General features: G+C 38.3%; 1 protein-coding gene across 1 annotated transcript in view; it reads left to right on the top strand.

Moving 5' to 3' along the window:
• Positions 1-21,215, top strand: part of VKORC1L1 (vitamin K epoxide reductase complex subunit 1L1) — an 89,642-nt gene extending 68,427 nt beyond the window's left edge. Inside the window, exons 2-3 of the mRNA XM_019633065.1 lie at positions 14,304-14,413; positions 17,457-21,215. Of these exons, the coding sequence (XP_019488610.1) occupies positions 14,304-14,413; positions 17,457-17,683 (337 nt within the window). The 3' untranslated portion in view covers positions 17,684-21,215. The remainder of the gene's footprint in view (positions 1-14,303; positions 14,414-17,456) is intronic.
• The last annotated feature ends 2,177 nt before the right edge of the window (positions 21,216-23,392 follow it).

Here is a 23,392-nt window from a genome sequence, read left to right on the forward strand (position 1 = left end):
AATATTTTTATGAAAAATAACTTTTCACACACACACACTCACTCAGTAGTGAAAAGAGTGGCATTGTTTCTCTTAACTGCAAATATCTTTAATTCTGCCATAATAGAAGACTGTTGGATTCTCATGTCAGATCCTGCACTGTCAACGTCATACGTCAACCATGTAGCCTTTGGGAAACTTTCTTATACCTTTATGAGAGAAAGAGAGTGAAAGAGGCAAATAATGTCTTAGATTTATCCTCAGGGACCTAGGAGGCCAGAGTTGGAGAACCTTCAGTTTTATGATGTGTTGTTTCTGGCAAGATTAGGAATGAACTTTAGCAATTTCTCACTCCTGCCTTAGGGAAGGGGTGTGATGTTACTCGTTTATGCCCCCAAACACAAAATATTCAAGAAAGGTACTTTTTCAGTCAAAGATGAACCTTTATTAAGAATCAAAGATGAGAAAAATTATCTTTTGTATTATCATTTCATTGATGTTACTATACTGAAGCAAAGTGAACATCTATATTGGTGTCTATGATTTTACGAAAACATTTCCTTTTACTCAATTGGTTAATATCCCACCTTGTTCCGTAAATTACTTGGGGCAGCTCTGGAGATAAGTAGTATCACAAACTTTTTTATTTTATTTTATTTTTTTTATGCTGAGCCATCCTGCCACCAGTTGGGAGCTCAGCGGCTCCTCAGCTCGGGCCAGGCATTGATCCACTGTTGCTCAGAGCTCAAACTCTTGAGCGAGCTCTTAACCAACTGAGCCACTTGGCCAGCCCCACAAACTTGAATATAGATGGGACAAGAAAGAAGAAAATGGTTAGAAACTAAGATAAAGCCAGGAATAAAGTTAGCACATAAAATATATTTCATATAGTTCTATATAGCTTTTAGAAGTAGGAGAAAACTACAATAGTTTCAAATGTTCCGACTTGAAAAAAATTTTACTAAAAGGTTTTTTAATTACTCTATCCTTAGCAATTTTAAAGTATAGTGTCATTTTTAAAAATCTGCTTATTCACCTTTCCCAGGAAAATAATCTTATATAATATGTCTACTTTGTGAGTTAATCGTTAACACTTATTACATCAACTTTATCAAAGTTTATTAACTTTATTGTATTTATCAAGGAATTAAGTAGTCTGTTGGTTGAAAATGCTAGAATTGTGATTGCGTTTTATCACTTAATGTGACCTACAGGAAAGAGTGTAGCACTGCCATCCAGGAGACCAGAGAACTATCCTTGGTTCCAAGGCTGGATTCCTACAAGCCTGTTCAGCCAGTACTTTGTGCTTGTGGGTTGGAGAGGGGTGTGGATTGATGGGAGGCGACCAACAGAGTTTATTTTACTTGGGAGATGGAAACACTCAGTCTGGTGTTCAAATGGGTTTGTTTATGAAAGGTACTTCAACTCCCCTTCCATACTGTTGGTAAGTATTTGGATTTAGTATATCTGAATTACAACTAGTATACAGGCATACCTCCTTTTATTGCACTTAGCAGGTGATGCATTTTTTTACAAATTGAAGGTTTGTGGCAACCCTGTCTTGAGCAAGTCTATTGGCACATTTTTTCAACTGGCTGAGATGATAGTTAGCATCTTTTATCAATAAACTATTTCTAAATTAAGGTATGTACATTGTCTTTTTTAGACGTAATGCTTTTGTAGACTTAATAGACTACAGTTTAGTAAAAACATAACTTATATGCACTGGGAAACCAAAATATTTGTGTGACTCACTTTATTGCAATACTTTATTGTGGTAGTCTGGAAGTGAACCCACTATGTCTCCGAGGTATGCCTGTACTAGGATTACTTGGGTGTTCCATATGTCAGAATTATACAGTTAAGATTTGTGCATTAAGTGTATGTAAATTTTACCTTAAAAATGAAAATATTTGAGTGGTGAATGGGTAGAGGTAAAGATGAAACAAGAAAAGCACAGTTATGTTCACTTTGTATATATACATTTGAAGCTTTCTGTAGTAAACTTTTTTAAAGCAATGTTGTCTACAATGTGAGAAAGTCAAAAGATAACAGAATTCATAAGTAGCAATGTGAGCATATTATTTAAAAATGTGGAAGTAAATAGGAGGGAAAAACAGTTCAAAGACATCAAATTCGATGACTTTGGGGATTAGAACTGATCCACTAGTGTGGAGAGTGGAGAGGGATGGAGTAGGGGATGTCTATTTTGTTTTATAAGACTTTCAGTGTTACTTTATTTTTCAAACGTTCTTCATGTATTACTTTGATAGATGTATTTATTGTGTGAATTACTGCATTGTTTTCAAGGAAAATATTCACATGATCCTATGTGAATAATTAGTCACAGACTAATTATTCCAGTGCTTGGAATAATAAAAATTCTGTTTGCCCATGATAATTTTGGCAGTGTGCCCAGTTACTTCCATTTTCCAGGGTGCTGATTTGCATTTGAATCCTTATTTTAGATGGGTGGGGCTGAGAATTCTGGTTGCAGTTTCTCCTGCCTATACTCTTGCCCCTACCCACCCCCTCGCAGTTTGTTCTTGACACAATTGTCGAGTGATCATAAATAAGCCTATATTACTCTACTATTTAAAAGCCATCAAATCACTTCTCATTGCAATTAAAATACAATTCAAACGCTTCATCATGGCCCACAAACAAAGCCATACATAAATGACTGGACTGCTGCCTCAGTCTCTTGTCACTCTCCCCTCGTCATTGTATCAGCCTTAGTGGCCTCCTCTTGCACATTCATAGCTCATTCCTGCATCAGGGCCTTTAAACTTGCCATTCCTCCTGACACTGGCCGCTTTTCACCATTCAGGATTTAATTCAAAATTGAATTCCTGGACGAGGCCTTACCTGACCATTTCTCTAAGAGTGCCCCCCCCCGCCCTTCTCCACCCAGATCAGTGTGTCCTCGAACCAGAAGCACGAACACATTTTGTTTTGTTTGGAAATGTAGGGTCTTAAGCCCCACCCTAGACCTGCTAAAGTAAAAGCTGCATTTTAACAAGACCCTAAGGTGATTGTGTGCGCTTTTAAATTTTCAAAAACTGTGATCTAGAATAACCTCAATTTCCCTGTGTATCTGCTAATAGGCGCCTCCATTTCTGAAGGTCACTTAGTCATTTGTTTACTTGTTCATTCTTTCTGAATGAAAGGGGCTCCCAGGGCGCCCACTTGTCTGACTTATTAACTCCTGGATCCTAGAGCCTGACCCTTTCTCTGCACCTGGGACATGCTCAGTAAGGATTTGATGTGTAAAAGAATGCATGAAAGTGGTGGACATTATTTTGTGTTCCTTGAGTGTGTAACTGCAGTAAAAATATTTGTGGCTCCCACTTGCTTATAAAATTGGGGTTATTCTTATCTCCCAACATTCTGAAGAAGTTTCACTATATTTCTTAGACACTGAGTACTATTCAAGTAGTGTAACTAATAATCATTTACTTATCCTTTTCAAGTAGTTTGTCTTCAGAACCAAAGTTTGGGGTTTTTTGAGTACTTTGTTATGAACTTAAAACCATGACTGGTTGGTTTTTTGGTTTCTTAAGAATCACTGATTCCTAAAGTTATCTGAAAGGTTTTTATGGAAATTAAATGTTAGTTTGATATATCAGATTTTATTAATCAGAATTTCATAATCTTTAAAAATAAGAAAATAAGATTCTGAAAATGTTGAGTGAAATGTAAAATTTGAAGTTAAACTGTAAATAAAAACTGATGGGGCAAATGTATCAATGTTTTGCTCTTGAGATATGTTTCTAGGAAAGACCTATAGTTTGATATTGTTCTGCATTTAAAGATATGTTCCCAGGATATGTTTCCTAATGCATATCCTGGTGAAAGTTTTAATTAAACCTACAGTTGAGATAATTGTAGGTTCACATGCAGTTGTAAGAAACAACAGACTCTGTGGTCTTTATCCAGCATCTCCCAGTAGTACAGTCTTGCAAAACTATAGAGCAGTGTCACAATAGAGTACTGACATTGATACAGTCAAGATGTAGGACATGCCCACTCTTGGGAGGACTCATCATGCTGCCCATGATAGCCTCCCTCCCAACCCCACCTTCTCTTAACCACTGCCAACCACTAGTCTGTTTTCCATTTCTATAATTTTGTCATTTCAAGAATGATACACAAATGGAATCGTGCAGGACATAACCTTATGGAACTGGCTCTTTTCCACTAGGCATAATTCCCTTGCGATCCATCCAAGTTGTTGCATGCATCCATAATTTGTTCCTTTAATTTCCAAGTAGTGTTCCCTCTTGTGGGTGTATCACAGTTGGTTTAACTGTTAACCTGTTGAAGGACATCTAGGTTGTTCTAATGTTTTGACTATTACAAATAAAGCTGTTATGAAAGCTTCTATGAACACAGGTTTTGGGGTGACATAAGTTTTCATTTCTCCATCTTAAATGCCCTAGAAGTTGCATGTTTTCTTTTATAAGATTGCTAGACTGTTTCCCTGAGAGACTGTATTATTTTACATTCCTACAACAAGGTCTGAGAGATGCAGGTTTTCCTCATTCTCACCAGCATTTGGTGTGATTGCTTTTTATTTTAACCAGTCTGATTTATGTACAGTGATATGTTGGGGGTTTTATTTTTATTTCCCCAAGGCTAATGATATTGAACATTTATGGTAACCATCAGTTTGATCTCTGTTTCTATGAGTCTATTTATGTTTTGTTTGCTCATATTTGTTTTCTTTAGATTCTACATGTAAGTGAAACCAAATGGTATTTGTCTTTGTCTGACTTATTTCACTTAGCATAATAAATACCCTTTAAGTCCATCTGTGTTGTCATATGGCAAGATTTCAGTCTTTTTTATTGCCGTGTAATATTTCATTAGATATGTATATGGTGTGATCAAACAATACAGTGAATGTTTAAATAAAATTATTGCAATAAAAGACACATTGCCATTAATCCCCTTCAAAATACTCCCCTTTTCTTCAAACACACTTATCCCATCATTCTTGCCACTTTCTGAAGCAGTTCTGGACGTTGTCTTTCGTGAGTGTCTTTAGTTGTGCTGTCGTGGCTGCCTCGATGTCCTGAATTGATTCAAAACATTTACCTTTCATGGTAATATTTACTTGTGGAAAGAGCCAGAAATCGCACTGTGCCAGATCCGGTGAATAAGGTGGATGATGGGAAGCGGCACGTCAAACCTTAGTAACAGTGTGTGTGACAAGTTTCAACTTGTTTGGTGCAGTTGGGTGAGAACTGTTGAGAGACTGTGTGTTTTAAAGTGTGCCATAAATCATCCTTCATCATGGCAACATTCCGTGTCACACATTCCTTCTGGTATCGCAATTTCTGTCAAAAATATTATGGTGTGTCCTCATCCACCTTATTCAGTGGATCTGGCACCGTGCAATTTCTGTCTCTTCCCCAGTCAAAATGATTCAGGACATCGAGGCAGCCACGACAGCACAACTAAAGATACTCACAAAAGAGGACTTCCAGAACTGCTTCAGAAAGTGGCAAGAACGATGGCATAGTGTGTTCAAAGCGAGAGGGAGTATTTTGATTAATGGCAATGTATCTTTCACTGTAATAAATTTTTTTTATTTAAGCAGTCACAGTATTTTTTTATCACACCTCATGTGTGTGTGTGTGTGTGTGTGTGTGTGTGTGTGTGTGTGTGTACATGTCACATTTGTTTGTTTTTTAAAAGATTTTATTGGGGAATTAGGGGAGAACAGCGTTGGGGAATTGGGGAGGGGGACGAACCAAGTTGTTGTCCTTTTGTTCTTCAGTCTATTTGTGGAAGACACCACTTCACTGGCCCATGTTGGTATTATGATCATTGTGCTCTTCCCAGGTGAGGCAGTCGGTTGCCAGCCATTGGATAGCCACTCACGCTGGCTGCTGGCCACTCACCGTATTTCATGGCAGCCCAGCTCCAGGTTGAGCTGTTGTTTACAAACTTAGCTGTAGAGGGTGCAGCTTACTGGCACATGTGGAAATCGAACTGGCAGCCCTGTTGTTCAGAGCTTACCAACTGAGTCACTCGACTGGCCCCAAGTCACATTTTTTTTTGTCATCTACTAATGAACACTTAGGTTGCTTCCATATCTTAGTTATTGTAAGTAATGCTTCAGTGAACATAGGGGTGCATATATCTTTTCAAATTAAGTGTTTGTTTGTTTTTTTGTTTTGTTTTTTTTGTGGGGTTTTTTTGGTTGTGTTTTTTTTGATAAACACTCAGGAGTGGAATTCCTGGGCTGTGAGGTAGTTTTATTTTTAAGGACCCTCCAAACTGTTTCTTCACTCCCACCAACAGTGCACACGGGTTCCCTTTTCTTCACATACTCGCCAATGCTTGTTGTTTGTTCATTTATTGATGACAGCCATTGTGACAGGTGTGAGATGATATCTCATTGTGGTTTTTATTTGCATTTCCCTGATGACTAGTGTCATTGAGCATCTTTTCATATGTCTGTTGGCCATCTGTATGACCTCTTTAGAGGAATGCCTCTTTATATCCTCTGCCCATTTTGTAATTGGATAGTTTGTTTGTCTGGTGTTGAATTGTATGAGTTTTCATACATTTTTTTATGTTAACCCCTTATCAGATTGGCAAATATCTTCTCCCATTCAATAGGTTGTATTTTTGTTTTGTCGGTTTCCTTCATTGTACAGAAGCTTTTTAGTTTGAGGAAGTCCCATTTGTTTATTTTTCTTTTGTTTCCTTTGCTTGAGGGGACACATCCACAAAGGTATTACTCAGACTGATGACCTATGTTTTCTTCTAGGAGTTTTATGGTTTCAGGTTTTACATTTAAGTATTTAATCCATTTTGAGTTTATTTTTGTATGTGGTATCAGAAAGTGGTACCTTTTCATTTTTATGCACGTATTTGTCCAGTTTTCCCAACACCATTTATTGAATAGACTATCTTTACCTACTGTATGTTCTTGCCCCCTTTGTCTTAGGTTAATTGACCATATAAATGAAAGTTTATTTCTGGGTTCTCTGTTCTGTTCCATTGATCTGTGTGTCTGTTTTTGTGCCAGTATCATGCTGTTTTGATTACTATAGTCTTGTTGTTTAGTTTGAAATCAGAGATCGTGATACCTCCAGTTTCTTTTTTCTCAAGATTGCTTTGGCTATTTGTTGTTTTTTGTGATTCCATACAAATTTTAAGCTATTCTAGTTCTTTGAAAAATGCCATTGGTATTTTGATAGGGATACTGCATTGGAATTGTAGAGTGCTTTGTGTACTATAATCATTATAATAATATGAACCTTTCCAATCCATGAGTGTGGTATATCCATCCATTTATTTGTGTTTTCCTCAGTATTTTTTTCAGTATCTTACAGTTTTCAGAGTATAGGCCTTTTACCTATTTGGTTAAATTTATTTCTAGGTATCTTATTCTCTTTGATGCAGTTATGGTGGAATTGTTTTTTGTTTTTGTTTTTAAAGATTTTATTGGGGACTTGGGGAAGGGAACAGTGTTGGGGAATTGAGGAAGGGGAACATTGTGGTTTTCCAGGACCCATGAGCTCCAAGACAAGTTGTTGTCCTTCAATCTTAGTTGTGGAGGGCACAAGCTCAGCTCCAAGTCTAGTCGCCACTTTCAATCTAGTTGCAGTGGGGCGCAGCCCACCATCCCATGTGGGAGTTGAACCGGCAAACTTGTTAAGAGCACATGGTCTCACCACCTGAGCAATCCAGTCGGCTGTTGGCAGCTCAGTGGCAGCTCATCTTGGGTGCAGCTCAATGGCCCATGTGGGAATCGAACCAGCGACCCTGTTGCTCAGAGCACATGCTCTTAACCAACTGAGCCACCCAGCCAGCCGGCCCTGGAATTGTTTTCTTAATTTCTCCTTCTGATCATTCATTATTAGTGTATGTAATAGAAATACAATGGATTTCTGTATATTAACTTTCTGTCCTGAGACTTTACTGACTTCATTTATTAATTCTCTTAATTCATTGGTGGATTCTTCAGGGTTTTCTATATATAGTACGTCATCTGCAAATAGTGAGTTTTACTTCTTCCTTTCCAATTTGGAAGCTTTTTATTTATTTCCTGATTGCTGTGGCTAGGGATTTCAATAATATATTGAATAATAGTGGTGACAGTGGGCATCCTAGTCTTGTTCCTGATCTTAGAGGAAAAGCTTTCAGCTTTTTACCATGGAGTATGAGGCTAGTTGTGGGCTTGTCATATAGTATATATAGGTTCTATGGTGTTGAGGTAAATTCTTTCAATACCCACTTTGTTGAGAATTTTTATCATAAGCAGATATTGAATTTTGTCAAATGCTGTTTTTTTTTTTTTAAGATTTTATTGGGGAATTGAGGGAGGGGAACAGACAAGTTGCTGTCGTTTTGTTCTTCAGTCTAGTTGTGGAGGACGTTGCTTCACTGGCCCATGTTGGTATTATCACTGTGCTCTTCCCAGGTGAGGCAGATCGGTCGCCGGCCACTGGACGGCTGCTCATGGTGGCTCTTGGCAGCTCACACCTGCTGCCAGCCACTCATGGTAGCTTACGGCAGCCCACTGCAGCTCCACTGCAGCCTACGCCGTCGCCGTCGACTCATGGCAGCCCAGCTCCAGGTCGAGCTGTTGTTCACCATCTTAGCTCTAGAGGGCAGTGTCACTGGCCCTCATGTGGGATCCGAACAGGGCCCTGCTGCTCAGACCTGGTGTCCCAAGCCAGCTCTTAACCAACATACCACTAGGCCGGCCCTCAAATGCTTTTTCTGTATCTATTGAGATGATTTTGTGATTTTTATCCTTGGTTTTGTTGATGTGATGAATCACATTAATTGTTTTGTGGATGTTGAACCACCCTTGCATCTCTGATATAAATCCCACTTGAACATGGTATATAATCCTTTTAGTATATTGTTGAATTCAATTTGCTAGTATTTTGTTGAGAATTTTTGCCCCTGTGTACATCAGGGATATTGGCCTAAAATTCTCTTTTGTTGTAGTGTCTTTGTCTGGATAGGTATTAATTCTTTAAATGTTTGGTAGAATTCACCTTTGAAGCCATCTGGCCTTGGGCTTTTGTTTGTTGGGAGTTTTTTTATTGATGCTTTAATTTCATTGCTAGTAATTGGTCTGCTTAGATTCTCTGTTTCTTCCTGTTTTACTCTTAGAAGGTTGTATATTTCTAGAAATTTATCCATTTCTTCTAGATTGTCCAATTTGTTGGCATATAATTGTGCATGGTTTTTTTAATGATCCTTTGTATTTCTGTGGTGTCAGTTGTAATCTCTCCTCTTTAATATCTGATTTTATTGGGCTCTTTTTCTCTTAATGAGTCTTGCAAGAGGTTTGTCAATTTCATTTATCGTTTCAAAGAACCAGCTCTTAGTTTCATTGATCTTTTCTTTATTTTTGGCTTACAAACAATAGAACTTTATTTCTCACAATTCTGGAGACTGGGAAATCCAAGATCAAGGCACAGGCAGATTAAGTGTCTGGTCAGGACCTGCTTCCTGGTCCATAAATGATCGTCTGTGTTCTCACTGTGTCCTTACATGGTAGAAGGGGCCTTGTATTATTTTTTTAGTCTCTACTTCATTTATTTCCACTCTGATCTTTATTTAATTTCCTTCCTTCTGCTTACTTTGGGTTTTGTTTGTTCTTTTTCTAATTCCTTTAGTGTAAAGTTAGATTGTTTGGGATTTTTCCTACTTCTTGAGATAGGCCTATATAGCTATAACCTTTCCTCTTAGAACTGCTTTTGCTGCATCCCATAAATTTTGTCAAGTTGTGTTTTCATTTCCATTTGTCTCAAGGTAGTTTTTGATTTCCTGTTTGATTTCTTTGATCTATTGGTTGTTTGTAGCATGTTGTTTAATCTCCACATATTTATGTTTCCCCCTATAGTTGATTTCAAGTTTAATGTCATTGCAGTCAGAAAATATGTTTCATATAATTCCAATCTTGAATTTATTGAGGCTTGTTTTGTGGCCTCATATGTGATCTATCTTAGAAAATGTCCCATGTGCATTTGAGAAAAATGTATAATCTGCAGTTTAGGGATGAAATGTTTTAGTAATGTCTGTTAAGTCAATCTGGTCTGACGTGGCATTTAAGGCCATTATTTTCTTATTAATTTTCTGTCTGGGTGATCTGTCCATTGAGGTAAGTGGAGTATTAAAATCCCCAACTTTTACTTATTACTGTTAATCTCTGCCTTCATGTCCATTAATATTTGGTTTATGTATAATACTTGGGTGCTTCTGTGTGGGGTGCATGGATATTTACAATTGTTATATCCTCTTCTTGCACTGACTTTAATAATGTCCTTCTTTGTCTCTTTTTACATTCTTTATTTTAAAGTCTATTTTGTCTGATATGAGTATTACCTCCTCAGCTTTATTTTCTGTTGCATGGAATATCCTTTTCCATCCCTTCACTTTCAGTCTGTATGTGTCTTTCGATCAAAAATGAGTCTCTTATGAGCATGGGCCCAATGAGCAGCTGCGTGGTGGGTGGAGGCTGGGCAGCAGTGTTCCGCGTGTCCTGCAGCTTAGCTCAGTCCTGGTCATGGAAGTACCTGCTGCCTGCCTGCTTCTGCTCCTGCTGCCTGGGGCCTGGCTCCCAGCACCAGACAGCCTTCCCCCAAGGTACCGCTGCTGGTCAACCACGATGTGAGCTGCACAGTGGCTCTGAGCAGCCACCTGGCCAAAGTGACGGCTAAGGTGGTTCTGGTACACCTCGTGCCTGGTCCTGGTACACCTCCTTCCTTTTAGCCTTGGAGCCAGAGCGCAAGCCTTGCCTGGCGCACCTCAGCATGCAGGTGAAGGGACCAAAATTAAGGGTAAAAGTGGGAGATTCTTGACGGTCAAGCTGCATGCAGTCCAGGCTGAAGACAGGGCTCTGACCTGTGCAACAAAGTGAGCGAAATGCAGAAACTGGAGGCACGGGTCAAAGAGCTGGTGCTGAAGTCATCAGTGGAAGCTGAGCGGCTGGTGCCTAACAAGCTCAAGAAAGACATGTCGAGAACAAGAAACTCATCTCAGGAAATGGATAGGAGCTGGTCACGGAGGTTGACCACATCCTGGATGCTCTGTAGCCCCTGCCAGTTGTCCCCAGGGTGGGCCCCAGGTGCTGCACTTACAGATGGCGCGCGCGTGTGTGTGTGTGTGTGTGTGTGTGTGTGTTGAACATTGAGGCCAATGAATCCTGGCATTTGTATGTTGCAAAAGGCCTTCAAGGAGGAGAAGATAGGCCTGCCTCAGGTAACACAAGAAGCTTAGTTCCTGTCCTTTCAGTGTTCCTTAGTGAAAACAACTGCAACAAAAACACTTAAATTCTATTAAAATATTTTTGTGTTTTTAACAAAGAAATTTTCAATATTTGATTGGTTTTGTTTTGTTCTGAAGCCCAGGATATTCTTTCAAGTCTGTAATCCTTTGTTTTATACCCTTCTAATTCCCAGTGTTTGGGTATTTTGCAAACATGCATGTTTTTAAAAGTGTGTGTTACCAAATGAAAATAAAGCAGGGACTATGGAAAAACAATAAGGAGATGGTATATAGATGGATCTTTTTTTTTTTTAATCCTTTCTGCCACCTATGTCTTTTGATTGGATAATTTAGTCCATTTACATTTAAAGTAATTTTTAATAGATATGTACTTATTGCCATTTTGTTTATTGTTTTTTGGTTGTTATTCTTCTCTGTTCCTTCTCTTGACCTCTTTCCTTATCATTTGCTGGTTTTGATCAGGTTCCTTTCTCTTTGTTTTTGTGTATGTTTTGTAGGTTTTTGTTTGTGGTTACCATGAGGTTCATATATATCCATCTATATCTGTAGTAGTCTATTTTAATCTGATAGGTGTTTAAATTCAAATGTATTCTAAAAGCATTATATTTTTACTTCCCCTTCCACTCTATTTTTGACATCATGTTTTATATCTTTTTGTTTTGTGTATCCCAACTATTGCAGTTATAGTTAATTTTGCTACTTTTGTCTTGTCTTTTAACTTGCATATTAGCTTTTTAAGTGGTTGATTCACTGTGTTTATTATATATTTGCCTTTACCAGTGAGATTTTTTTTTCTTTCCTGTATTTTCTTATTTCTGGGTATGACTTTCTTTTCTGCATAAGGAAAACCTTTTAACATTTATAAAGCCAGTGTAGTGTTAGTGAACTCCCTTACTTTTTGTTTGTCTGGGAAACTGTTTATATCTAGTCTTCAGTTCTGAATGATAACCTTGTCAGATGTAGTATTCTAGGTTGCAGGTTCCTTTCTTTCAGCACTTTATTTCCTGCCACTTCCTTCTGGCCTGTAGAGTTGCTGCTGAGAAATCAGCTGATAGCCTTATGGGGTATCCCTTGTGTGTGACTTGTTATTTCACTCTTGCTGCCTTTAAAATTGACTCTTTATCCTTAACTTTTGCCATTTTAATTATAATGCATCTTGCTGTGGGCCTCTTTGGGTTTTTGTTTGGAACTTTCTGTGCTTCCTGAACTTGGATGTCTGTTTCCTTCCCCAGATTAGGTTAGCTTTTCAGCCATTATTTGGTTTTCAGCAAAATACACTTTTTGCCCCTTTCTCTCTCTCTGTCTTCTGGAATTCCTATAGTGCGAATGTTAGAGCACTTGATGTTATCCCAGAGGTCCCATATACTCTCGTTTTTTTAGAATTCATTTTTCATTTTGCTGTTGTGATTGGGTGAGTTCCACTATTCTGTCTTCCAGATCAGTAATCCGTTCCTTCTGTATTAACTAATCTGTTGATTCCTTCTAATGTATTCTTCATTTTAGTTATTGTATCCTTCATCTCTGATTGGTTCTTTGTTACATTTTCTAACTCTTTAAAGTGCTCTTTGAGTTCCTCTATTATACTCTCCAGTTTGTTGAGCATCCTTATGGCCATTTCTTTGTATTCTCTATCAGTCAAATTACTTTTCTCCGTTTCATTAGTTGTCTTGCCTTCCCCCCCTGTCAGCACCCCCCCCCGGGGTTTTTTCCTGTTCCTTCATTTGGGGCATATTCTTCTGCCTCCCCATTTTGTTTGACTTTCTCTGTTTGTTCCTATGAGTTAGATGAAATAGCCATCTCTCCCAATCTTGAAAAAGTAGCCTCTGTGCAGACTGGGCAGGATAGTTTTGGCAGGCTGGTTGCAGTCGGAGCAGGTGTGTGTGGTGCATACCCGTGGCTCCAGCTGGGCCTGGGCAGGGCTGCTCTGAGTGAGTGCATTGCAAAACCCTACTAGCTCCTCACTTTCTCTAGATGAGGCAGACCATGAGTGTGCACTTTTCTAGTTTTGCACCCTCTTGTGTTGGAGCAGCCCCACAAGCAGGAGCAGCAGCTCCCCATTCACTCTGTACAGAGCAGCCCTGCTGTCAGTACCATAATGCTTTGCTGGCTCCGCACTTTCTCCCAGTGGGGCAGTCCCACGTTCGTGCACAGCAGCACTCCACTGTCTGCAGCTTATGGACAGGGCAGCCCTATGAGTGGGTACCACAATGTTTTGCTAGCTCTACACTCTCTCCAATGCCCTGTCTCCTCACTGGATCAATCTCCAGGCAGAGAGCCCCCTGCATGCACGCTGTGGCGCCCTCCTGTTCCTGCTGGAGTTAGTTCTGGGAAGGTTGGCCGGGTGTGTGCTGCAGCAGCCCTGCAGTCTGCCCAAGAACCCAGGAAACTAAACAGTGGCGCTCACCAGTTCCTCTGGTCCTGGAGCATTCCATCAGCTCCGAGAGAGCTCTTGCGTGTCCCCAGTCTTCTCTACACGGTCTCTATTTGTTGTGCAGAAGCTATTCAACTGGCTCTCAGTTTTCTCTCAGGAGGAAGTGCTCTAATTATAGGTGTACATTCCATGCGTTCTTGGGCTTCTTTCAGTCTACATACTATGAATGGAGAAATAGGCAACTTATATCAGTGTCTTTCAACTAGGGGTGATTTTTCTCCAGGGGACATTTGGCAATGGTTAAAGATATTTTTGTTTGTCAAAACTGGCAGGGTACTGCTAAAATCTACTGGGTAGGGGCAAAGGATACTGCTAATTAAATACCCTGTGATGCACTGAACCACCTCACCACAAAGAATTAGCCCAAAATATCAATGCTGCTGTTGCTGCTGCTGCTGCTAAGAGACCCTAGCTGAAATTGAGAGAACCCTTCTTCTGCAAATTAGCCCTCCTAATGCCCTCAGAAAAAGAATACTTTGCTCTACGTTTTGGAAAAGAGACTATATAGAAATTGTCACCTTAGAGAATTCAGATGGATATATTGGCATGACATTCTCAGATAATTTTACATTTTTCAAAATTGGAAAACTCAAATATAGGGTTACTGGTTTTCCTTATTTTACAGATGGGGTCGAGGATTTGGTCTTTTGGGTTCCATTTTTGGAAAGGATGGTGTATTAAACCAGCCAAACAGTGTCTTTGGACTTATATTTTATATACTACAGTTATTACTTGGTAAGTATTTATACAGCAATACAAAAATAAGGTATTTTTTTGTTACATTCCATTTAGTACTTTGTGTTTTTGCCCTGAAGTTTGTCTTTATTAAATAAAAGTGTACGTTAATGATAGAACCAGTAGTTTAACAAACTGCTTTTCCTTCAATTGTCAGGTTTTCCCAAAGCTTTACCCCGCTTCATTTTTAAAAAGTATTTTCTATAAAACACTTAATACTTACATATTAGTAGCTATTTTAATTTTACTATATTTTAATTTCCTTTTATTGGCAATTTAGTAATTGGGACCCCAGATAATAAATCCATTTTCATATTTGTTACAAACACTTAACCCATTTTCTGTCCTTTTTTATGTTAGTTTTGTGAATTTTGATTTCACAACAGTTTTTATACTTTCAGAGTTAAGTTCATCCATTTTTGTCCCTGTATAATATTTTAATTGTTAATGTTTCATCCTATCATCTGCCAGCTCCTCTGTGCTCTTCTGTCTAGCTGAAGTTTATTTGTTATGAGGCAAATTGTGAACCTAAATTTTTCTCAATAGTCCTATCAAGTTTGCCCAATTCCATACCTATATATCCTGCAGAAATATAAAAATATGCACAAGGATAGTCATAGCAGTACAGTTTAAAATAGCAAAAAATTGGAAGTAGCTTAGCAAAATGTAATGGTTGACTACATTAGGTTACATTCATATTGGAAAACAACGTACCCAATAAAGAAAAAGTAGGTCTACATGTATGCCCTGGAAAGATCAAGACGTAGTTTAGCGAAGAAAGCAAATTGTGGTATAACAGGTATAGGACAAGCTGTATGTTTATATACATGTAAATGTATGGAAGTGGATCTGGTGGTTGGGGGCTGGGCTGAGACTTCCACTATAGAAAGTATAAACCTAAATTAAAATAACCTAAGAAATGCTTTTGACTATGTTAATTTTTAGAGAGAGAGATAGAACAAATTTCTGTTTATTATATTTAATTTCATTATACACATTTTAAACCATGTATCATGTATTTTTTCTATTCACATATATGCATTCACATGCATTTTTAATATCAGTGTCTTTACCATTAGAGGCATATTTAAACTCATCTAAGTTTCCAGAGTGCATGTTCTTCACTCCCTGCTACATTGTTTGAGATACTGTATTTTTACTTTAATTTTTCCATAGGTAATACATTCATGTCGTTCAAAAGTTTAAAAAAAAAAAGTAAAATGCTATACGGTGAAAAGCCTGTCCCACCCTCTGCCCACTTCCCCCTGCTTCTGATCCCTGACCAGTAGCTTTTTGTTATTGTCATTATAGTTTCTTTAGGCATACACAAGAACATACAAGCATAGAATTTTAATTTTTCCTCCTTTTTTAAACATAAAAGGCAGATACTATACACACTGTTCTGTGTAGTTTTTTTTGTTTTGCTTGACTAATATATATTATGGTGCTTTCCATAGTAGTACATTAAATGTCTTGGTTCTTTTTTACAGCTGCAAAAATTCCATTACTTGATTGTATAATACAATCATTTATTACATTTTAAATTCCATTGGAAATTTTATCCCAAGCCATCAGTTACATTACATTAGGACAAGTTTGATTCAAGCATTTAACTAACAGCTAGTATTTAGGGAACAGTCTAAGTGTTTATAATTATTAGCTCTTCTAATCTGCACAATAGTCTTAGGAGGTGCTCATGATTATTATCCCAATTTTGCAGTTAAGGAAAAGAGTGGCACAGAGAAATTAAATAACTTGTCCATGTAATTTTGAAACTAATTTCTTAGGCATAAGTTAAAGTGACAGCTTAATTTTTGTAGTTTTAGATGTTTAGCAAAGGTGAGATCAGCAAACTTGTTTAGTAAAGAGCCAGAGAGAAAATCATTTAGGCTTTGCTGGCTGTTGCAGCTGCTCAATACAGGCATTCTAGTGTGAAAGCAGCCACAACCTTACCTGAGGCAGTGTGTGGCTAGGTTCCCATAAATCTTTATTTACAAAAGCAGGTGGCCAGTTGGATTTGCCAGTCCCTGGCATAAGTAACCCGACGGCATCTTAGTCTTGAAGAACCTCGGTAAAGCCTCATGCTCTTGTACTGATGGTGCCTGGGCAAGCCAGGCCGTAGCTGCAGCCTGCACACAGCTCCTCCTCAACAGGCAGCAGGATGTTTGGCTCCTTACCTGACCTCTGCAGCCCTGCCGCCACCTATTATTTTCCCGTTATGTTATTCTTACCCATTAGTTAGTTGTTGAGTGAGAAGGTAGTTTAATATGCTCTGCCGTCTCTGTCCTTGAAAATAAATGCACATTCTCCATACTGTTAGCTACAGGAAATGACAAAACAATATGTGTAAAGATGTCAGATAGCATCCAGAATTGAGGCAGGTTTTTGTCATGAGGGTCCCCGCTTAACACACATAACTGCCTTGTTTCTTGATCTGGTTTGACCCACATGTGATCAACTGGCCAAGTGTGGTTTCCCTTATCTTCCAGGGTGAGCCTTTTATGAAATGTTTGGTGGTTCGTTTGTTTTTTCTTCTTTAGCAGCATGTTGATGTGATCATTTCCCATTATGGACTTTTTATAAATTTGATCTAAACATGGGAATGCAAATTTTACTTTCCACAGATGGGGAGCTGTAGTGAAAAGGACAGGGAGAATGTTTCCTGGTTGTGGGCCTCATGTTCCTTTATTCATTAGGAAAGGGGCTGTCAGCTTTACAAATCAGCTTCATTGCATAATGTGATTGCAAGATTCTATATTTTCTTTGTATGTCTCAACTAAGGCTACTTTATGAAATAAGTAATATTTCGTCTAGAATACTGACAAGTCAAAAACATAGCAGCTATAAAACTGGTATTCTGTATGCAAAGTCAACCTGCATAATGTTAACAAAACAGGCCAGTAGTTTTTGTCCTCAAATTTCATGGTATTTTGCAGTAAGATCAGTATTCCAACACTGTAGCAAATTAGAAAATGTTACCTTTTAACTCAGCAACTTTCTCAGTGTCAAGGCTGATTGAGCCAAGTGTCTCTTTCTCTTGCAGGCATGACAGCAAGTGCAGTTGCAGCTTTAATCCTCATGACATCCTCCATCGTGTCTGTGGTAGGTTCTTTGTACCTGGCCTACATTCTGTACTTTGTGCTAAAGGAGTTTTGCATCATCTGCGTGGTCACCTACGTGCTGAACTTCATTCTTCTTATCATCAACTACAAACGACTAGTTTACTTGAATGAGGCCTGGAAACAGCAACTGCAGCCCAAGCAGGACTGACCACCTGACAAACTCTTATCTGACAGTCTGAAGTCCCTTTTCCATTAAGTTTATTTTACAGCATTTTTTTATTCTTCACAACAGATACTTTCCCTAAGGATCTTAAACTGATTTTTTTAAATCTTGTAAATTAAAAGGGTATTTTCTGTGTCAATCTTAATTTTAAATATGGGTACAAAAAAAAGCATATGCCGAACCAATCAAAGACAAGCTTTAACTTTACTTTGAAGATGTTTCTGAAATAATTAAATGTAACCCTAGCCCCCTCCCCTCAATGGTAAAGTGAGCAACCATTGCTAGTAATTTTCCAATGTGTATGAATTCAATTCAGGTATAACAAATGTGATCATGACATGAAAATATTTTAGAATAGATACTGTATTAAATATTGCCATGTTTACAATATGTAATGTTTTTAGCCAATGGATTTAAACATGTAGAGTCACCTAGAATCCATTTATGTGATATTTGTAAATAAAGGTAGAAATATTGGATCCAACCCTGCAAAACTTACTGCACAGTTTAGTTGAAGTGTAGCAATGAAGAATTGTCAGCTCAACATTAACTGAAGAAATAGTGAAAGTAGTAGGTCCATACAGAGCATCTTGTGAAAAGTACTGGCAGCTGTAAAAGTCCAGCACTGACAGCCAAAATAATAAGATGGTTGGTTCCTTTTCATGTCCTTCCTCTGAAAGGGAGAAACTGTTTGGACATTCAAGTCAAACATCAGTTATAACCTTACAGAATAAGTCATGTGACCGAACCATCAAGTCCAAGGCTTCAGGACACTAGAGATGGGAAAATGGGTAGATTTCTTTGGAGAAAAGCTGGAAATATTAATATGGCATTTTAAGATACAGTCTCTTGGAACAGTTGAATTTTCACACAGACATTTGTCCTTAATATTGGTGCCAGTCAACCAAACAGTATTATGGCTCTGAAATAACCAGTATAACCTAGTTGCTCCCAAGTACGATTGCTCTTGGGTAGCTGTGTAGTGTTTTCCCTGTTTCTTTCTGCACTAATTGGATGTCTGGTTTAATTGTTTTAGAGTCAAACATTAGATTTGTAAACTTTAGGGCTGACGCGCTCGCTGCTCAATTTGCCTAACTGGGAGGCATACTACAGTAGAAATATGTGAAGGTGAAATGCAATAGTGTCATTACTCTTTCTGATAACTACACAAATGCAGGCTTTTTAAAAGTGATTTGAATACACCCAGCTGAAATTGTGACAGTATGTTTCTATGGTTAACATCTTACGTCAAAATGTTAAAGTGCCTTCTGTCTTAAATCTCAAACCAAATATTGTGTTGCACTTGGGCAGAAGTTGTCCTTCCTTCCTTCCTTAGCATAAAGTACACAGCTTGCATTCTATAGAAAGGTTCTGTATGATCGTTTTATCCCTTAGATTGAGAAGGAGTAGCAATGTTTTGCTTCCAATTAGATTAATCATTATGTTAAAAATAGACCCGTAAATTGAGTGCTTTATTCACCTTCTTTTTGATGGGAGGGGTCAGGCTCTGCTCTGTAAACGTATGTTTAGTCAGCCACTGTTTCCAACTACTGTCATAATTGATGCAACGTATTCTGGCCCAAGGCAGGTATAAAATCTCAATCGTAATGACCTATTAAGGAGTTCGGATCAGTTTGGTAAGATAGCTCAATTCAGATTTCATCCAGGCTGATGTTTTCCCATAAATGTGAATATTTCAATGCCTACTTTATGTGTGTATTGTTCTTATTTCTATAAAGAACTGTAGAAAGCATTGATTAGATGTCTCGTGTTTATGGATGAACAAGTCCTAATATTGAAGTTGAACTGTACAATGAAGTCGTGTGTTAACAGTGCTTCAGTTCTACCAAGCTGTTTACTGCTTCTCTTTTCTCACTAGTGTGGACATGGCCTAAGGGTTGATACCTCTGTGGTATATAGAACACTGGTAGTGCTAAAAGGTCCTCGTGTCCCAATTTAAAATGGTTTTTCATGATATTTTGGATCAATCAGCAGAGTATACTTAAAGCTTGTCTTGATGTTGCATTCTTGTAAATGTATACAACTCAATGAGAAAATGTACACATGTTCAGCCAGACCCTTCAAGTTTTCCTTGCTTTCCTGGGGGGAAAACACCACTGTTTCCGTTGTATAAAAAATGTTGCCACGTTCTTCTGACCCAGAATTAATATCCTTTTTCTCATTGAGCGATGAGTTACCAGCACTGTGGTGCCAGCACCTCAGTGAGCGGCAGACCCTGGTGGGTGTCACTGGGTATCGCTGCCTCAGAAGAATCCAGGCTCCCCTACATTGTCTATGCCCCTGCAGAAGGGGGGACACCATGTTATAAATTTGAGGATTATTGTGACTCTCTTAGACCGAATATTCAAACACTGCAAAATTACTAGCCACCAGCATTGGAGAGCAGATAGGGGGAAAATTGAATTTGTTTTTGGCAGTAATTCCATGTTTCTTGGTTTCTGAAATGATTTGTGACAAATTAAGCCTCTTATTTACTTGTCACATCATTTGAAGAAATAAGAGAACTTGTGGTTAGATGACAGTTAGATGACAATTTCTAGGCAATCTAGGTGGTTTGGAGAATTTCATTTGGTTTTTCATTGCATCTAGTTGCTGTCAGTGAGGGTAAACTTCTGGTGAAATAACTCAGGTTTAACTAGCTGTGTGCCAGGAATTACTTTTACTTGATGTATGTACCCTCCTTAAATCATTACTTTTAAAGATGGTGAAAGCATTGAATATTTTCATGTGAAGACACAAAGATCTGTCATTTGGTACAAGGGATCTCTGGGCCTATTGGTAGGATAGAGGACCAAGACTACACTGAAATTAAAACTATTTGTTGGCTTTAGTTTGCTTGTATTTCTATTTATTTTTAAGACTCATCAACAAAAATGCAGTTATCTTCAGCAGTTACTTCCTAACTTGGATTGGTACCACTACTGACAGATCTTGAAAATCAGTATTAATTAAACAGATGCCAACAGAAAACCAACTATCATTTTTGGTAACCTATTTGGGAAGGAGTACCTAAATGCAACCTTTGTCCTCATGTATTTTCCCTCCACATGCAAGTACTACAACATCTCTATTCAGACGTGTTAGTCAGCACTTAGGATCCCTAATCTGTGAGAACTACCCTTCAATAAAACAAAAGGGACAGGGTGTGAGTCCATACTACTTTGGTTCAACATGTTTTTGACAAATTAGCCCAGAAAAGGTGAAATGTTTTGTTATAAAACTATTAAGCATGGCCTAAGTATGAGGTATATGATCTGTATAGTATGTTCCATCAAAGATATTTATTACTAGTGCTTTACACTCCAGAGTAAACATTCATTTAAAATGGAGTTCACTGGGCAGATTTCCCCTTTAAATATAGACAGGAATATTCTTTATCAGAGATTTAGGACACAGATTTGCTAACTGGTAAAAACAAATGTAAATATGTAAGAATGTTTATTTGTTGCACATAACTTTTTTGGTATAAAATAAATGTAGAAGTTAACAGTGTAAATTGTGCTGCCATCATTCTTATACTGTATGTAGTATGACATTTCAAAAAAGAATCTGAAATGAATTCAAACTATTCTTGAAGTAACCTCATACTGTAATCTCATTTCTACAGGTGTACTGAGTTGATTCTTTTTCTCTTAAATTATATGTAACTTACAGAAGACACGAGATTCTCTTAAAGATTCTAATTCTTGAAATTCCTGTAGGCTTATGATGTATGTGGTTGTCAAGAATTAATGAAAAGGTGTTAGTGCTTTCGGTTTTGTGAGCACACAGAACATATTAATCAGCTGTTTTTTCACTGCTTTACTTGAGCTCACCTTGAGTACTCCACTCTTACAATTTTTCTAAAAAGGTAACATCTGCAAGAAAGAAAAATCCATTTGAAATACGTTCAGCCATATTTTGTGGAATAGGTCAGTTGTGTTCTGTGCTAGAACCTTAGGACTTAAGAAGCAGGTCTTACAGACGCTTTATTTGTGTTCATCATTGGAATGTTCTTTGGAAGGAGATTTTTCCTTGTACATTAAAAGGCAACACGGGGATTATCAAGTTTGAAAACCGAAACCATTTTTTCAAAATTTACCCTTCTGTTTCCTTTTACCCAATTTGGATATGCATTTCAGAAAATAGAAGATAATGGATAACTAAAAGCCTCAAAGTAAAATGAGCCTTAGAACACAAATTAGATATGATGATGATAAGACATCAGAAGTGAATGGGACACCCATCTTAGGGAAGATATAAAAAAAAATACTTTGATTCAAGAACTTAAGTGTATCAAGAATTTATCTAAATGTAATTATCTACCTGCAGGAAAACTAAAAAACAGCACATCCTGTCGGTAATTTGAAGGCATCCCATTAATGAAAATAATGTTCTCCCATGTATTATTAGAAAGTGGACAGTTTAAACAATAAACAATCATAAATATGAAGTAGAAATGATGACAGGAGACTTTGCAGTGAATGGCAGTGCTGAAAGGCAAATATAAAAGGGAAGATGATCCATCTTGGCTTTTAGAAAACAAAAGATCTAACTCATTATTTTGCCTTCATTTCTGTTAAGACAGAGAAGTCCTTGACAGGTGGGCAACAAGTACCAGGTTTGCTGTTTTACTCCTGTACAAAAGGGTAGAGCAGCCATGTGTTCATTTATTAAGCATTTTCTCCCAACAAGGCACTGTGCTGGGTACTGGAACCCTCCCCTAAGTAGGTAGGTACTTCTTCCACTGCAAATGTTTGGGGGTTCAGTACAAGCGGTTTTTGTGTGACAGCCTCCTGCTCTTCTGAGCAGTCCTGGGGGAGGCCATCTCTGAAATTCCCAGACCAATAGTTCTCTCACCAGGGTGTTGTACTTGGGGGAAAGGAAGACTCAGCTCAAAGAGCTAGGCATCTCTCCAGTAGCGCTCAGAGGTGAATCCAAGATACCCTCTATCACAGTTTGGAGATTTGTGGGTCTTCTAAAAAAACTAATCTGTAGTAGCATTAAGTAAGTTGAATAGATTGTTGTATTTTTAAAAAATAAGTTATTAACAACTAATTTACTGACTGTCAGAATTGCCTGAACTATTTTAAGTCTTAAGTTGTTAGGTTTTTTTTAAAAGATTTTATTGGGGAATTGGGGGAGGGGAACAGCGTTGGGGAATCGGGGAAGGGGAACAGACAAGTTTCTGTACTTTTGTTCTTCAGTATAGTTGTGGAGGACGTCGCTTCACTGGCCCATGTTGGTATTATCATTGCGCTTTTCCTGGGTGAGACAGTTGCTTGCCAGCCATTGGATGGCCGCTCCTGGTGGCTCACCACAGCTCACGAAAGTGCACGCCAGCTGCTGGCCAGCCCCACTTAAGCCTACGCCGTCGCCGGCGACTTATGGCAGCCCAGCTTCAGGCTGAGCTGTTGTTCACCATCTTAGCTGTAGAGGGCACAGTGTCACTGGCCCTCCTGTGGGATCCAAACCGGGGCCCTGCTACTCAGAGTTGGTGTCCCAAGCCAACTCCTAACCAACACGCCACCTTAACTGGCCCCCTTAACAAGTTTTTTAAAATGTGTAATACATTATAGTAATAGAATTATATACTCTTTGGCTGAGATTCCCAATTATTGTGGTTTTACTGTTTAGTGCAAAACTCTGGAAGTTAAAATATAGAATGTGAGAAAAGGCTTTTCTAGAGTGGGC

Source organism: Hipposideros armiger, unplaced genomic scaffold (genome assembly GCF_001890085.2).
Source record: "Hipposideros armiger isolate ML-2016 unplaced genomic scaffold, ASM189008v1 scaffold_1236, whole genome shotgun sequence".
Lineage (NCBI taxonomy): Eukaryota > Metazoa > Chordata > Mammalia > Chiroptera > Hipposideridae > Hipposideros > Hipposideros armiger.